At 40.2% G+C, this 18,042-nt stretch overlaps 1 protein-coding gene across 2 annotated transcripts in view; it reads right to left on the bottom strand.

Annotated features, from left to right (window-relative positions):
- Positions 1–18,042, bottom strand: part of DCBLD1 (discoidin, CUB and LCCL domain containing 1) — a 48,517-nt gene that overhangs the window by 27,976 nt on the left and 2,499 nt on the right. For both annotated transcript variants that reach the window (XM_027899105.1, XM_027899106.1), the window contains exon 2: positions 4,513–4,725. In XM_027899105.1, the coding sequence (XP_027754906.1) occupies positions 4,513–4,725 (213 nt within the window). The remainder of the gene's footprint in view (positions 1–4,512; positions 4,726–18,042) is intronic.

The following is an 18,042-nucleotide window of genomic DNA, read 5'->3' as shown; positions in this document are numbered from 1 at the left end:
AAATACCAGAAACAATACAATAATAACAAGTTTCCTTTGAGGGACAAAAAAGAAACCTGGACACACCCTTTATTCAAGCAAGATATTTATTTTGATACATAATGAGGAGAGACTGGTTTGATGAATGCCCTCAAGTCATAATGACAGTAGGAGGCATCCAAAGGCACTTGGTTCTCCTACACACCTGCACACACACGTGTGCACACTCTCAGCAACTATTAGACACCAGTAAATGCTCAATTTGTCTAACAGCCCATAGTGGCGGTGTGTGGGGAGGAGAAAGCATTTTCAGTAATTTCTCTATTTCACATTAGTTACCGGCTGTAAATTATGCAAGAACAAGTCAACTGCACTAACTCTCCAAATTATTACTAGTCACTCAGCAGCGCTGACATCCACCCCAGAGGAACACATCAACCTCCTACTGACTGGAAGTGAATGCAGAAGTAAGTAGGCACTTATCTCTTCTTTAGTCTTTCGCTCCAGTCAAGGCTGATGATCAGCTCACAAAATTAAGGGAAAAAAGACTAAGCCATTAGATGGGGAAAAAGATAGGAAAAAGCAAGGAAAAAGGGTCAAAAGAGGTACAAAAATCTGATAAAGACATATAAAGAAGCTGACTAAAAGCAGTTCCTGTCAAAGTCTTTAAACATTTATGTTCCACCTTCCTAAGGAGTGCAAATTTTATTCTTGAGAACTAAAAGGCTGACATGGTTAATCTTGTTTTCACATATCCCTTTAACTAATTAAAAAATCAGAAGCTCTACTTCAGAGCTCAGTATTTTTAATATGCTCAGATAATGCAATTAACTCGAGAAGAAAAGCATTTCGGTAAAGGCTTCACCTTGTGTACACTGTGAGATTATGCTCATAATTATTTTTATTCTAGATTCTTTTTGTGGGACAAACCCCCCCATATTTTAATCCAGTGAAAAGCTATGCCTTTGAAACAGAATGTGATCATCTATTTATTTCTCCCAGAGACAAAACTGTGCTAATATTTAAAGGTTTGTCAGACAAAGGTGACTCAGTTCAACCAAAATGGGTGTTAGACTCCCTTTGCTGACTGATGATTAATATTTTCACATCTAAGTCTGGATACAAAGCTAACAGCTTGAAAGAAAAGGCATGCTACAGGTTCTTTTCTATGGCGAACATTGAAGAAAATAATTTGCAGAGTAATAACCCAGAAATACAGTGTTCAGACATTTTATGTCTCCAGTTTTAGAGTTTCATTAAGGGTATTTAATTACCATCTTTTAATTGCAATATTGGAGAAATCTAAATCCAATAGCTGCCTTCACAGGTCCATCAAAGCTGAGAAGTATCAAAGGTGAGAAGAACTGTAGTGCCACATTAGTGTCTCAGTTGACACTCTGAGAGGCTTCAGTACATCAGCAGATGCAGCAACACTACATGCATTTCTAGGAATGAATTGTACTCTTCTACCAGTCTACAAAAATCAAGAAATGTCCTGAACTTAAAATTTGCCTGCAAGTGGTCTAATCTGTAGTCACCAATTTACAAAAGTGAAGACATCAACGCTACAGCTAACATAAATCAATTGATCCAATTATTTGTATTTAACAGCTTCCCCTTACTGCACAGAATATAAATACCCCCCACACAAATTGAGTTACTCCTTGCTGTATTGCATGAGTCGCTGCAGTTGGTTATAATCATGAATGAATCACAGTTAAATGTAAAGACTGGAAGAAATCTGGAAAGAAAACAACACTTTGTCATCTGAGTCTTCTTTACACTAATTTTATATTTACACGCATAATCTAGTGTTTTGCCTCTGACCAATTTTCTAAGCTTCAGATACATTCCTTAGCAGATGTTTGTACTCATACTGACATTCATGCTGTTGATTTGTAGAGTTGAAGAGATCAGCATGATATTTAAAACATATTTCACTTTGGACCTTCTTGCAATTGCAAACCTCCTAAATACAGAGCAGAGACTACTTGGCTAATTTGAAACATGAGCAGTATTCACACTGCCAGCTTTCCTACTTTGCTTTTTAGGTTTTCTTTTTTAAACCCAGGTCAAACACAGAAAACATGCAAAGCTTAGTTTTTAACTGCTCAGATGTTTCCAATGACTGCAAAAATATTTTCAGTGCTCTATCATCCTATGAAATAATTTCGATGGCAAAGGTCGGTGTCTCCTTGGCCAAAGGGAAGATTTTGACCTGCCTGTAGATGTTTGTGAGGAGGAGACAGTTGCAAAGAGGAGATCTGGACTCAGAAACAGCTGTCTAAAAGGACATTTAACACACTGAATGGATGTAGCAGAGCTCACTCACTCCTCTTTTGCTTACATAAATGCATATTAAAAGCCAGAGCTATAGCAAAATTATTGCAAAAAATTACTTTGAGAAGTTCTAATCTCATCTAAGAATTCCTGTGTCTCTTAAAACACAAGCAACATCATGAATTTATGCCTATAGAATTATTTCCAACTTGCTGTTGTGCATGGATTTATCTGAATGTACAGACTTCGTAGGTATGCTGGTGGGAAAGTCTACAGTGAGCTGCAGACCACAAAACCCATTACAGATGGTATGTCTATTTAACCTATAAAACTGGTTTAATCAGATATGAGCAAAATCTCCTAATTGTGCAGTTCATTATGAGAATGCAAATTATAGTCCACATGCATCTAACATTACCAATCAGGTCTGAAAATGGGTGTGGGAATACTTTAAAAAAATTAATTATGTGGAATTGATTGCATAAGACACAGGTATTCTGTGCTTACAGGCTGGACAACTACAGGATAAACTATGTGAAGATGTCTTCATGCTGATCTGTAAGGACTCAAAATTTCAATCAACATCCAAGCTCCATTTTTGACGTCAGAAAACAATATATTGATTCATCCCTGTTTCCAAGATACTTTGATTAGAAATGCCAAGATAGTATAAATAAAAATTCTTCAGATGTGTTAATGCAATATCAACCACCTATTTCTTACTGCCAAGTACAGACAGACTGTTTCAGGTAAACACAACTCATTACTTACAGCTATGAAATGGATCACAGAACCATGGAATGGTTTGGGTTGTAAGGGATCTTAATCTACCTCCAACCGTCCCCACCATGGGCAGGGACACTTTCCACTAGATCAGGTTGTTTGGGGCCCCATCCAACCTGGGTTAGGACACTTCCAGGGATGGGGCAGCCACAGCTTCTCTGGACAACCTGTTCCAGTGCCTCACCACCCTCATAGCGAAGAAAGAAATAAATAACATTTTAAAAAAATCCCAACACATGTGAACAAAGATGTTCCTTATGCCTCAAATCAAGCTCTGTGCAAGGCTTAGATATCAGCATGTCACTGCCCAATCTTAGTGAAGGCTGTTTCAAAATGTAATACCTCCCTCATGAGAAGAGTAATTACCTTTACCTTCCTTTGAGAGCAAGGCTTTAATACCTCGCTTGATCTTCTCTTACCAGATGAGTGATAAGCCTATCATGCTGATGAATGAAAGGCAATCAACTCTTCTTACTACTAAGATATCTGTGAGATCTCATCCTTGGAGAACCACATACTTCTCTGAGCCAACCAATAAGCTGAAAAAATTGCAGAGGCTCTGTGTAACTCGTGTCTTTATCACATTTTCCCTTTGAATCCATTCTGCTTGTTAAGTCCAGTACAGCACATTCAGCTTCAGCTGACTGATGGGCTACAGCCCACTCCTAGCAGGCAAAACTTAGGAATTGTCAATTCCTAAGTTTACTCCTATGTTGGGGAACTCCTTGCAGCCTTGGATTTAAATTCGACTTCTGAAAAAGGGCACATTGACTTGAAAATCAGTTTGACTCTTTTAGAAAACGCAGATCAAAGTTTCAGTGACAACTGATTGGGAAAACCAACTTGAGGAAGCCCTCAGGTTCTCCTTGGGGAGGATCCTGTTGTTATGATTGTTCAAAGTGCACAGCTATAGCAGATTATTTGCTTATCATCCTGTGCAAATCCCTTATAGGAGTGCAGTCTGGCTTCATGCATTTAATATCTACAGGTATTAAAGCCTGTACATTAGCAAAGGTTATCAGTGGCTAATAGGTAGCAATAATAAAGGTTATCTCTTCTCTGAGCCATGAACTGCCTAGAAATAGAGACATGCAGGATCATTTGGCTCTAATTCCTCATCTTTGTCTGGTTCATGAGCAAGCTCTTTCCTTACACAAGGGAACAGGGCTGCTATAGGTCCACAAAATTGCTGTACCAAAACTGTGACAGTAAAGCTCTGCAGGTCTAAAGGCAGAGCCCTTGGGGTGGATGTGGCAGAGCCAGGCACATGCCCTTGTGTCCCTGGCAGCACCCTCGGCCTGGGCAGAACTACACACAGTGCGAGGGGCAATGGCCTCCCACGCAGAGAACAACACACTTGAATGTGAAAAGACAGGACAGAGGCTGACATTTCTTGCATTTTGCTGAGCTGGTTTTTTACTCACACTTTCACCATTCCATGCATTGACCATTGTCTTGTCTTTTACATACCATGCAATGTTGAAGAGCTCTGGATGGTAAGGTAGCTGGACTCGCATTTCTGTGATTCGATATCCAGGTCTCCAATTTTCAAGATCAGGCGTTTTCCTGGAGGCACTTGGATTTTCTTTTCACAAAGCGTGTAGTTTGGGTATGTACCAGGATAGTTCTTGGATGCCAGTGTCCCACTGTCTTGATACATCACTGTGTGCCCACATCCATCCCCTGCAACAGGAGAACAAAAAAGGAAGAGAAAAGAAATGTAATAAGAAAAATGTAAGAGAAATAAAAAACATATAAAGAAATACTGGCCACATAATCATATCTCATGATTATGCACTTTCCCCTTTTAAAAAAGTATTTTGAAATACTCCATCTCAGTTCTGCTGTAGTTGGAACATAGGTAACTGAAATAAATCTAGTCACATTTCTCTTGTAAAGCAGTAGAAAGGAGGGTTGGAAACACTAATGAACTAAGGAGTATTTAACAGCACTGTACAGGCAGAATCTCTCTGGCTTTCTGCTTTACAGACCAACCCAACTGAATCCTGAAGAGAGAGTAACTGAACCACACATGAAAGCACAACAGACATGATTTAACTGTGTGCTATCATAGACCAAACATCTTACTTTCTTGTAGGTTTTCTTGTGTCAGCTGCACAACACAAAAAAAGCACGGGGGACAAGGTGAACACACAAGAGAGGCTTCAACAGGGGGATGTGCATTGTTAATGGTACGCGGGATACTTGGCAGTACATGCCTAGAGATGCAAGTGCTGCTGCCTCCTTGCTGGAGGGCTGAGGGCAGGTGCCCACAAAGTGTGTTTTCATGGCACTGTGTAGGAGCCACCTCAGCTTTGGAGCCTTTCCTTGGTGGAGAGACATCTGAGGAACAGCTGCAGCAGAACAGAGGACAACAGGAAAAGGGGATGTATGGACTGACATGGAAAACAGGAAGCATCCACAGAGGGGAAGGAAGCAGGTATCAGATAAGAGACCTTGGCTATTAAAGGAAGCAATTTTTACTGAACTATTTAAAAGCATATTAGTAACTTAAAATTGATACATTAAAGCCCAAGCCATTTCATTCTGCTCGATCATCCAGATAATGGAAACTTCTGGAACAGTGAAACTAGTGTCATATACATGTGCATGTAGGCAGTCCTCAACTTTAAGTCAGTTAGGGCATAGGCACTCTTTACATAGGAGTCTTGTATACTGCTTTTCTTTATCTCTTCAAAACTGAAGCTCATCCAAGAAGTGTTAATAAAATAGACAATCCTGCAGAGCTGCGAATTCAGAGTGTTCTCTTTAACTACTCAAAATTTTACTTTTGGGGATATTTTGGTTAAACTGTTTTGGTCTGTGCATTTTCATTACTACCTGAACTTCCACAAACACTATGAAAAACAAACTTAAGGTTTCATAAGATAATTTAAAAATAAACAAGAAATGAAGTGTTGAAAAAGAAACATGCCTTATTGGGGTTTGTTGGGCAAAGTGGCATGCTATGCAAAGATAAGCTCCAAGCTATCAAACTTTGACTTGCTACCATATAATTACACTGCCATTTTATCCAACTCACTCAACTGTTTTTTCACAAGCAACCACATTTGTTTTGAAGCTTTACCATTATTACTAGCTTCGTTGCCTGCTATTTATTTTTGTTGCAGGTTCATGCTGGGAATAGAGAGGAATAGAAGATATAGATCCAAAATCAGCTCACCGTAAAACATATTCAATATCTTGTTTTCAGATCTTGTTCGCATGGTTTAAAAAACATCTGTTGTTCCAGTTTTTTACCCAAGCATTATTGATTTTAGGATGCATAGGAAAATACTCAAGATGAAAGGAAAACTAGCATCATGAGCAAATAATCTTTTAATGGAAGCTTTCTGCAACTGGAATAAAAATATAAAGAGCAATACAGTACATGAGCTATCAACTTTCTGAACAGAGAGAGGAATCCACAGAGGTCCAGGCAATGCAAAACCAGATCACTTCTAGCAGGACACAGTACAACCTTGCTGCCTATGTAGCCAACTGCTGTGTAGTAAAAAAAAAAAAAAAAAAAATGTCCATGGCCTTTAATTTACCCAGCATGTTTCCATCTGTGAGCATTTGCTTTAGCTGGGCTGACCAAAATAAAGTAACTAAAATCTTGAGCTTGGTTTGCAACTTATTTAATAGGAAAGAAAAGGGAAAACAAAGGGGAAAGTTACAGAGCCACATGGGGATGAACTCCTTAGAATCATCATCATCATGGCTGGGCTTCGTGAACGAAGATTTGAGAAATGGAAAGTCAAATGTTCACATAGTTTTCATCTCACTGGGCTATGTTCCAGCCTGTGTCACCTTGGTACAATCCTAAGGATCCTTTGTGATACAAAATGCTCCTCAAAAGACTGTTAAGACATTGCTATCATGGTATGACCCTGACAACTGTCCAGGTCACAGAGCCTTATATTTCTGCAGAAAGTGTAGAGGCAAAACTGTGCATAAGAGACCTGAGCCTGCCTCTGTTGAGGTTATACAAGGTCTTACTCCCAGGGATACTCCTTCTTTTTTGTTAAATCTGTCTTTGAGTCATAGTATTAACACCTGAACACCTTTTGAGCTAAGAATTCATAAATGCTCTTTTCTGACTTTTCACTGGTGGGTCATGGTCATTCAAACACTCGAGCTGACGAGAGGTAGGCTCAGCATCAGCCTGCACCTGTGACATCCCTTGCTGCCTCTGTTCTGCTTGCCTGCCTCAAAGGAAAAGCTAATGTTAAAAGCTTATTTGCCACAAGAATTGAAGCAATGTCCAAGAAGTCAGATCAAGTCCTAGTAACTATTGTTTCTTACAGAGGAGGCTGACTGCAGTTCTGAATTTTGAGTTTCTCAGCAAGATTGCCAGAGCAAAGAAAAATCTTACGCTGAAATTTGATGGAAAACATATCCCAGGGAAGGAGTCAGAAGGTATAGAGGGAAGGTACAGTAAGGCTCAGGATCTGATGGGTTCAAAGAGAGATTCAGTGATTAAATGTTAGTGAAAAAAATTACAAATATAATACCATTATATACCAAGGGCTCAGAAATGGAGGCAAGTCGTAAGAAATTCAAGGCATAACCCTATTTTCAAATGAAAAATGTGAACAATACTACCATTACTTTTGTTCTCACTATTTTCCACAGATGATTTTGATTTCCAGTAGGAATGTATTGGCCAAACATCAGAAACACTGCGCTGAAAACACAACTCCATGTGTTTTGTCCTTATAAAAACTAAATACCTGACGTCACACTCTTTTCTATAGGCACAGCTCTTCTGGCTGGAAATATGTTTATTCAACCAGTCAGTTTGACACAGAATTTCTTGCTGACACTGAATTTTTAATTAGTACTACTTCTGAGGACTGTTTTCTATCACCCCATTTGGCAAGAAGCTGGCAGCCTTGCATCCGACATCCAAGTTTCATCACTTCTCACTGGACAGCAGCAAAGCAAAATATTTGAGCACAAGGTATTCAGCAACCAGAGAGTCTAAACCTACTTAGATTTATTAAAATCTCTCTACATCACCAGAAGTTATTGAAAGCACATCAAACATGTTTTTTAAAACAAGTTGCCATAGGCATTTGAATCAAGACCAAGATCATGGTCTCTGGATCATGGCCCTCTTGGCCTCCAAGCAGGTTGTACCAAAGATCACACAGCACTGAAAAATTAGGGCTGTTTACCAGAGATAAAAATACTCTCCTAGGGCAGACAATGTAAACAGCTCCCCAAGAAGTGAGAACCACAGCTGGCACCTTCTGCTGCAGCACTGAGCACACTACTCACACCTTGCCCTATCTCACATGGTGTTCACTGAGAGCAGTGCATGTTTGTAAAACCAAACCTAGGACCTCACCAGAAGACATCAGCACATGTCTCTGTGGAAGGGGTAAGAGGAGATACCACGTGGCTGGCAGATGGTACCATTTCCCACCCTCGGACACACACGAACGTGAATATGTGTGAGACAAGGTGGAAAGGTATCTCCAAGCAGCTATATCTGGGCTGGGTCTCACCATGGCTGCTGGTTAACAGGCAGGAGGGCCCCCCTATGGGATCTAACCTGACATAGGTAATAAAATCAATGCCCTCAAACAAGCTCTGGCCCCACATCATGAACTACCCTAGGCATAGGCCCTGACAGATACTGAGGCTTTAGCAAAATGATGGTGGTGTCAGAGGTAGCACAGCTAGAGATCACTAAACTGTTGCTGGTTCCTTCAGGCAACCTCTTGTCATCCAGAATCACCTGGCTACGATAACATGCTCCTCCCTTTCCAAGCCCAGCATACAAGCTGAGCCCTGGTCTCTCACTCCTCTGCTCCCTGGGCTTTTCCACCCCTTACAACTCATGTAGATGTGCACCGTGCCTTCATCCAAGCAGTAATCCCATCCCCCTCTGAGTTTGGGAAAAGGCTACAGTTTTTCAAATAAGTGCTATAAAAAGTTTCAATGTGCTGTACCTTTCAGAAACATGTTGATACAGCCAACTACAAAACAGTTACAGAGGATGGTATCAAAGCTTATTTTCAAAAGCATTGCTACAATACCCTGGCTGCAAACAGCTGCCTTTTTCATCCTGATTCACCCTCATGAAGCAATTCACAACGGACTTGGACCTACTCCAGTGCTAAATACGTGTTACGCCTAGGCCTGTTCATATACTAAGCCTGTAGTTCCCTGCCCCCCTTCCATCACATCGGACAAGCCAATTCACTCTTGGTACCAGGATTTCGCTCTTGGTGTCTCTGGTTACAAACTGCTGCTACCTGCTGCCCTTGGCTGCCCATCTCTTCCCATAGGGATGAAGCCCCACAAAGCAACTTTATCTCCCTCTCTGCCTCCTCTCCCAATCTGACATCCTTTTGCACAACCACCTCCATGGTGATGCCGGGGACAAGGCATGCTCCCCCTACCCCTCATGGAGGCCAGGGAGCAGAGCTGTTGAGGGCTGCTGGCCTGTCCTTCCTTCCTACTCCTTTCTCGCTTGAGAGAAGAGAGCAGAAAACTGAGTTTGTATACCTAAATTTTTGATTCAGCCAAAAAACCCCAGCATTTTCTGAAGAGCCACAGCTGCAGATGGACAGTGTCAAAGTGAAGAAAACACCACTGAGTCAAGGGAACAGCTCTGAGAGCTCCCATGAGAAACCCACAAAGAGAAATAAGATTCTTATCATCTTCCACATTGCTTTCACTGAAGTAATCACTCCAGCTTATTAAAAGCTACAATATAACTGAACCAAGAAGGAGTTTCGCATCTGTGTTAGAAATGAGTTATGCCTAAGAACAGATAAGTATCTAAAAAAGAAATCAATTCCTTCCAGTCAAACCTGTGCCATCCCTGCTGACGTGGGATAGTGAAAAAGACAGGGAAAACCCAAGTTTCTTGCTAAATGCCATACAAATCCACTGGTGTGGTCTGAAAACACTTCATGTTTTCATACAGCTACTTTAACTTCTGTCACTAATGGAATCATGCACACTACAAACACAAATGGGTTCGTGCCTTCACTGCTTTCTGAGGTGATGGAATAAAATCCAGAGTTCAGTGCTTCATCTCTAACCAGTCCCCTGCCAAACCTGGGTCAAGAACATCAGCTGCTCACTGTGCCTTTATAACAGAAGGGAGAGAGCTCTACACAACCAAGACCTAAAGCCATCACTTTTCTAGAGAATGATGAGATGTCAGACCTTTGTGCTTTTCCTGGCAGTGACCTCAAGCAGGTAACTAAAAGAAAGGACAACACCCCAGTTCTGTGACATCACTGGATAGGTGAGTACCCCCAGTACTCCTTCCCAGCAGGGCTGGGGTCCGGAGCCACAGGCACTATGTGGGCATGGGGGGGCAGATGCCATTTACACTAACCAAGCAACTGGCTGAGTCCTGCCTCTAAAGCATATAAATACACAACAGGATTTTTTCAGAAGTCCAGCTTTACATTCTTCACAATATTTTGTGGGTAGAGCAAAAATCATTTTCAAGTAATGAAAGAAACCATTAAAAATTAAGGCAAGTCTATAACAAACTGAACAAAAACAGTGATTGGTATCTTCCATGGCCTTTAAATTAGTATTAACATCTTTTTAAAGGAAGAAGTCTCCCACTGCACAGTATGCCATACTGCAAAAGGAAAAACAAATAGCATGTAAACATTTTCTTTGAATTGCATTTAATTTGACTTCATTAGGTTCCCAGGAAACATTTTAACTTCTGCTGTAGCAGCTCCTGAGGACATTCATTTTGCTGCCCAAGCTAACCAAGCAGTGGCTGGCAGGAGGGCCAAGAGCAGGAAAGGAAGGGAGAGCAGCAGAAGAAACAAAGGAACACTGTGGAGTGCTGATTTTGTTGCCCAAATTATTTACTTATGAACTTCAAAGGGATGCAATAGGAGAAGGAGGCCAAACAAACCACAGAATGTTTTCCCCTCCTCTTCACAGACATTATTTACCGTAATGTCACTCTTAGAGTAGAAATGAGAAAAAAAGCAAATGATCTCCAGTTGGTTCCACAGTGGTTCCATAAATCACAAATTTCCACCATGCGCCCATCTGCAACCCCCCCTATAGCCTTTCAGGCTGTAGCTGGGGGCTGGCTTTTCTCAGGGTGTCCTCTGCAGCCAGACTCAGGAGATGCTCTGCCTCAAACATATAACAAGTTATTTTGGTAATCAGTTGGATTGTCATCATCAAGTATAGAAAAAAAAAAAAAAATCTCTGAAAACCCTTCTAAATGTCTTATGTAGCAAAGTAGCTTACATCCATACTACCATTTTTCAAAGTTAAAGAGTTTTTTAGCAATTGCAGCACAGCCATCTGCTAGTAGCCAGGGAAATCTTTCCAGCTGTGCTGACCTACATGGCAGTGACTTTGCTGGATTGCTACAACTGATCTGGGCAGCCTTTACTACCCCAGAAATCTCTCACCCTTGCAGAAATTCACAAAGACAAAAACCTAGCAAGATCCGAGATTTTATTTATTTAGCTGCTAAAAGGTCAAAAGAAAGCAGAAATCTCCTTATAAGCAGCTTCTCACATCAACAGAAAGCCATATTCACTGAAGAGGGAATTTCACATTCAGCATACAGGTTCAAAAGCTGAACAAGTAGTAAAGTCTTACTTAAACTAACAAAAAATGCAAACCAGAAGCTCTCTCACTGAAACTCTTCCAGTATCCATAAAGACTTGATTAACTTTGCTACTTAAAATAACTTTATGGAAAGTAACCATCTCATCTGCATATACATTTTAGGGACTTGTATCAGGATGAAGCCTAATACTACCTGGCAGGAGACCTCAGTGACAGGACAATTCAGATTACTGTAGAAATCACAGTGCAAAAGAAGAGAACAGCAGCTACAGCCCGGTAGTTCCTTTCCTATGAATTATTTATGAGTACACAGGATTAAGAAGTTGTTGTATTCTGTGAAGGACAAAATCCTGAAACACAAAAGGGATAAGGTTTGTACAAAATTGCAAATAGCATTGCACAGTTTTCTTACTTTGCTTTTATTATATATGCAAATAGTAGCAAATGAGGTTTGCCTTTGATTTTCAGTATCATTATCTAGTTCCATCACAATCTGTGAAAGACAGACAGCACCAGAGTACATGTCAAAAATAAGTATGGTTTAGTTGCTGCTTCTAGGACTTAGGTAGTATACCCAAATGTAGTCCACCAAAAAAACAAGTTTCAGTACTGGAATTTGCTTTTTAGCACTCTAAATACAGCACTCTTGTGCTTGTGGGTGTGAGAAACCTTCTATGCCTTTTTAGCTGCTGAAACAAAAGAGACTTGTAAATTAATTATTTATTTCCTGCATAGCTGCATTTAATATTTGCCAGTGCTTTTCTTTTATGAAGGTGGCATATTGCTGTGACTGACCACCTTAACATCTTACTGTTCTGTGTGGTTTTGGGCAGAGATAGGAGAATAGAGTTGCATATGTATGGAAATTTCAGATGAATCTTAAGTGTAGGGTCCCCTTTTTGCAAAAGTGAATTTGATTTTTTGTTTTCAAAATAAATACCTGCCTACTTTGAGATACATGCCCATATTACACACGTCAAATGCAGCAAAGGCACTGAGAAGTTAATTCCCAAGGAATTGTAACTGCACGCTTGAAAAGAACCACGAAGGATTCTAAATAAATGGGAAGATGGTCATGCTCCACCCATGGTCATCAGCCTTTAGAGTAACTCAGAATCCTGTTGATGCTTCAGTGCTATGAAGCCCGTGTAGAACAAATATCTCACAGACAGAGGTTTCTTCCCTGTCCCTCTGCCTACAGCATCCCAGCAGGATGTCAACCACCCAGGTCTGCAGCAGCTCCCTCCCACCCTGTGCTGGGCTAACCCTGCATTGGAGAAACATTTTGCCATTAGGGCATCTCCTCCGATTCTGATCTGTGGCAAACATGCAGTTGGATTTCTATTAAGGGTTTTTACAGGCAAAGTAGGAAATGCTAATCTTAACTGAGAGTCATATCATATATATGCAAATTGTTTGCTCTACTTTCTCCATCTGTTTTCTTCTCAGGTTTTTCTCTTCACTATGCTTTACTGGAGATTAACTTACAGTATATTGCACCAAATTTGGACTGTGTGGGAAACATATGCTGCAATCTCAGGGCCAGACTTCGAATATTGGGTTGCACAGGAATAGGAATATTCACAGCAGTGTTAAGGACTGACAAACCCACAGGGACAGGAAATTCAGAGACACCACAGTAAGGAGAGGCTGAAGCAGAGCTGTTCCAGTTACAGTAGCAGGTGGGAAGGCAAGATTTCAAAACAGTTTTAATTTGGGCAAGAGGAAATGGCTGAACATGATAGAATGAAACTACACACTCCCTTTATTTTAATATGCAATTCCCTTGTTAGTGTGATACAAGTCAAACAAGATAGAAAGTTAGCAATGATGCAAGGTGGTCTTTTTTTTTTTAATGAAATCAAACCTATCCTGGCTTACTTGACAAATCATGCATTCACCCTTTATGTCTGTATTTCTAGGTGGAATATGTGATTTGTTAGTAAGAAAGGACAGCAGAAAGCATGCCACTTTTCTGCAAGCAGATTATGCAGACACTCCCTTATCCCCAAGGTGTAAATCAACAAATATCTCTAAAAAAAAATTAATTGGTTTCTGATGGAAACAATAATTGCCTTTTATCAGCAAGATATATTTTTTCTTTTGTCTTTTTACTCAGTGAACCCAACATTTAGGAAACTAGCTATTTCCTCCATGGTTATTGCACACTAACAAGAAGTGGTTTCTTGCAACTCCAGTAGAAATAGAAGCAAAAACTAACTGAACTAAGATTAACTGAGCTATTCTGACCTGAAACACTGGAAGCAAGAAATGCCTTTTATCACTATTGTCATATTACCAGCCTGCCTGATACTTGTCATCAAGGTATTAACCAGAATAGTACATGCAGAAGCTCCATAAACCAGGAAATTTTGTTTCTGGTTAATTCTCATTACAGACAGTTGCTGTAAAAGATATTTTAAAATAAAAAAATAGAGAGAAAAGCAGCTACACTATTTCTTAAGTACTGTATTGTTGGTTGTGGTACCATATATGGCCCACACCATCATTTCAGTGTCTTCTGTGACATGTTAATGTGAGACTGCACAAAAGGTATTTGTTAATGGATGGAGAAAATAGCACAGAAGAGTGTATTTTATGCCACTCTGTGTGTACCACGTATACTGAAACTCCATAATTTCATTTTTTGATTAGCAGTACTATCAAAGAATCCTGTTCTCCAGTTTTGAAACAGGATACAGCAGAAAGATCTGAACAGTTTTTTCACTCATTTCAAGAGTGAATACCTCAGTGTAACTGCTCAATTTATTTTGATACAGTTTTATTTTGCTTTCCACCTCCAGAATACAGGGACTGAAATTCATCTAAAAACAAAACAGCAGATTAAGTTTCAAAACATAAGCACTAGCAAGGGCCATGAGTTTAACCACGCTTCTTCTGTCTGTGCCAAGATACCAATAGAACAGCAAGTGCTGACTCCTTGGGTTTGAAAACGTTAACACTTATGACCATTCAAAAAACCTTCAGTTCTGTAGCTCACAGACATTTCAACTTCAATTCCCTTGCAGCATGCTGACACAAGAAACATGGGATAATACAAACCTTTGTCTTTGGGAGAAAACCGAAACAGGGAGTGCAATAGCTCTAACGTGAGACATGGACCTTGCTGCTGAAACCCCTCAGTGGAGGGAGACCCACAGGATACATGAATTTATTTTGCAGGTTAAAATATGTATTTTCATACCTGGAGGACAAAGTGGATTTTTTTTTTTAATTTATTTTGTGTGTATTATGAGCTCATTTTAGAAACGAAGCATAGATGACATTAAGTCAAAGCAACACATCAACACAGAACTGGTGTGGCACCAGAGCAAAACACAAGTAGTTTCAGACAGAAGCTACACATTTCCCTTCTGTGCAGTTACCACAGCTGCAACAACAAGGCTCAGGCACGTAACAAAAGCCATTCTGTTCGGGTGGGTGAAGAAATCCACCTATGCCTTCAGCTTTCTGAGGTCTCCCCTGGTGCTCCATGAAGAAAAGTTTTGTTTGATTTCTGACAGGCCTTTGTATAGCATTAGGGATCACATCCAGAATTCCCCATGTGTTTTTGTAATTTGAAATAAAACAAATAAACACAATTTTTATTCAGTAGACATGAACATCTGGAAGATGACATCAACATGACTTCAACTTTAATGTCAAAGCAGTAGACTGAAATCCAATATTGTTGAACAATTTGTGGTGGAAGTGCCAGAAACTCAAACATCATGGAATAAAATTATGATGGATACAAAGTTTCTGCCACAGCTGAGGGAAGAAACAATGCTTTAGAGCTGTACTAAATGCCTCACAAACATTAAGGTAATTACAGAAGCAACTTGAGCATAAATGTGTGATACTAAATATTAAAATGAGGATACTGGTCCGGTAGGAGGACTGGGGACTGGATTTGCCTGGTCTTGTCGGGCTCTGCTTTCCCCATTTATTCTCCTGTCCCTCATTATGGCACTTGAAAACATGTTTAGTGAAGCCCTTTAGAGATGGGCCAAGACTGCACAGCATGGGCACACTCATCCTTCCCTCTGCCCATGTGGGAGAGGGGAGAATGGAGCAGCCACCCAGGAAGCTGCTGCCACCAGACAGCAATCCTATCCCATCAGGGGAATGGAAAAAACAAGTAAGGTCACACTAGGACTGGAAATCCTGCTCAGGGAGGATGAGAAAGTCCCATCACCACCAATCTAAGCCTTCACATCTTGGAAGGAAACTCCCAAGAAGCAAGTCCTGTCTCTATCAAAAGAAGAGACAGGGAGAGAGTGAATGAAAAGACCAAAATGTTTCCTCCTCATAACACTCAGCTCCCAGGCTTAATTATACAGATCAACAATCCTAACCATAACTACTGGCAGCCTCTCTACGTACAAGAGCCAACCTCAAAAATGTGGCTTTAGCACTCACACAATTTTTACAGACAAAAATCAGTTTAATTAGATAGCTTGTAATTTCTTTTGAAAGCAAAAATGAAAATATCTGTGTACTCCAAAAACTAGTCAAACCACTATCTTTTTTTATTTAAACATCACTATTAGCTTGTCCCAGTTTGAAGTTTCCCACTCGCAGTTGTAACACTAATTAAACCTTTTGGGGAAGTTGTGTGCTCATTCTTATGCATTGCTATTAATATTTTTTATTGCAGTTAGCTGGGATCCAACACCATTCCAGTCAGAAGGATTTTATTTGGATTTTGTCTGCCTTGTTTTATTCTTAGCAGATGGTGCAAACCCATGTGTTGATGAGTACATGCCACAGGAGAGCATCTGATACGATACAGCCAACTCCAAACTACAGTGATGTCTATGCTGAGGACTTCACTGCCTGCCACCACGTAGGACCACACTTCTTGGCATGGTGTGTTAGCTCAGATGGGCTTTCAAAACAACTGGTACCTATGATGGTTTTGAGAAGGTACCTTCGGCATCTCTATACAGTAGCATGAGCATCCTCAATGTTGGTGTTTTTTTCAAACTAATTTTTACTGTGCTACACATGTAACTCAAATGAACCAAAGATAACACAGTTTTATAAACAGAAATAATGTATTTTTGAATATGCAAATCAACAAATAATTTTCATGAAATATCATTCAATAGCCATGCAGGTAATAACTTTCCAAAAGCATCTTCTCCTTGCATTAACAGTGAGACTACTGGTGGCCTCCCTGTCTCTGATTTTGTTGGAAATACATCCCCTGATAAACTAAAGAGAAGTACGTATAAAGAGCTTAGAGCTATTTATAGCAAAGACTGTGTGACTGAAAACATTGCAGTTTTCTTGTGGTGGATACACGCATTGCTTATGAACTGCAACTGGAAAACTGTTACCTCCCTCTTTAGCAATTCTAGTCAGCATTCCCAAGGCAAGAGAGGGAGCCAAGGAAGGAAACAGACATAAGGACAAAAAACAAACAAACTGAAGATTTACCGATCACTTATATTTCAAAAAATGGAGGGGGGTGGGGTGGGGGGGTACAAGAAAAACTCATCTCAATCTGCATTTCAAACTGCTGAAAATGGGCATACAAAGTGGATTAGCAGGATCACACCAGTATTCTTCGGGTAAGGGTTTTGTGAAAGCCCCTGAGAACAGGCGTAATCTCTCATAATTACTGGATACACTGTTGTCACATAAAATAACAGCCTTTCCTCAAAACATTTAAAAGTCTACTGCCCATCAATTCTTGCAACTGGGCATTGGGTGCAACTGGCAGCAGATCCAGGAATACTGCAAGTAAAGCTCGCTCCTGGATGCTGATCTGCAAATCCCACATGAACTAGTTTCATAGCTGTGCTTTATTTGAAGTGAAAATAAATGAGGTACAGCAAGAGCAGTGGCTTAAATCTTGTTCTTAATAGATTAAAATCCCCATTCCTCTTATGCCTTCCTACAAACAAGCAACCCTCCGGTCATTTTAAAGTCCTACTGGCCAGAAATAGATATAAAATGAATGAAAACTGAAAGACTAAGATCCAACTCTCATTTCTGCTGCCCACAATTACATAGATCAAGGTCTTCTCAACGACACCAGAAAAAAAAAGGGTGAAATGCAAAGACAGTGTCTTCAGCTTTGCCTTCATTCCGCCTTGCGTTTTAAGTGCTGGAGGAGATTTTTAGAAGAGATACCAGGTCAGCCATGGCTGTGTGAGGTTGGCAGGTGGGGAGTAAAGTATGTTTTATAGTCATCAGCAAAGAACTGCAACCCCAAGAGAAGATCAGAGCACAGGAGAGTAAAAAGAGAAACCTTTTATTAGAAATCCCAAAGCTATTTATTACTCATGGACAGTCACAGATGTAGTATTTGTCCCCAGATGAGACCTACTAAGCCTAAAAATATTTTTTTTTAGGTAAAATCAGTTCCCTAAGTGCTCTCATCCTTTCCTATCATCATTTTAT

Source organism: Empidonax traillii, unplaced genomic scaffold, assembly GCF_003031625.1.
Source record: "Empidonax traillii isolate 1590-97213 ecotype Southwest subspecies unplaced genomic scaffold, ASM303162v1 scaffold641:size396790, whole genome shotgun sequence".
In the NCBI taxonomy this organism is placed as follows: domain Eukaryota; kingdom Metazoa; phylum Chordata; class Aves; order Passeriformes; family Tyrannidae; genus Empidonax; species Empidonax traillii.
The sequence above is the reverse complement of the archived record's forward strand: the minus strand, read 5'-3'. Positions and strand labels throughout refer to the sequence as shown.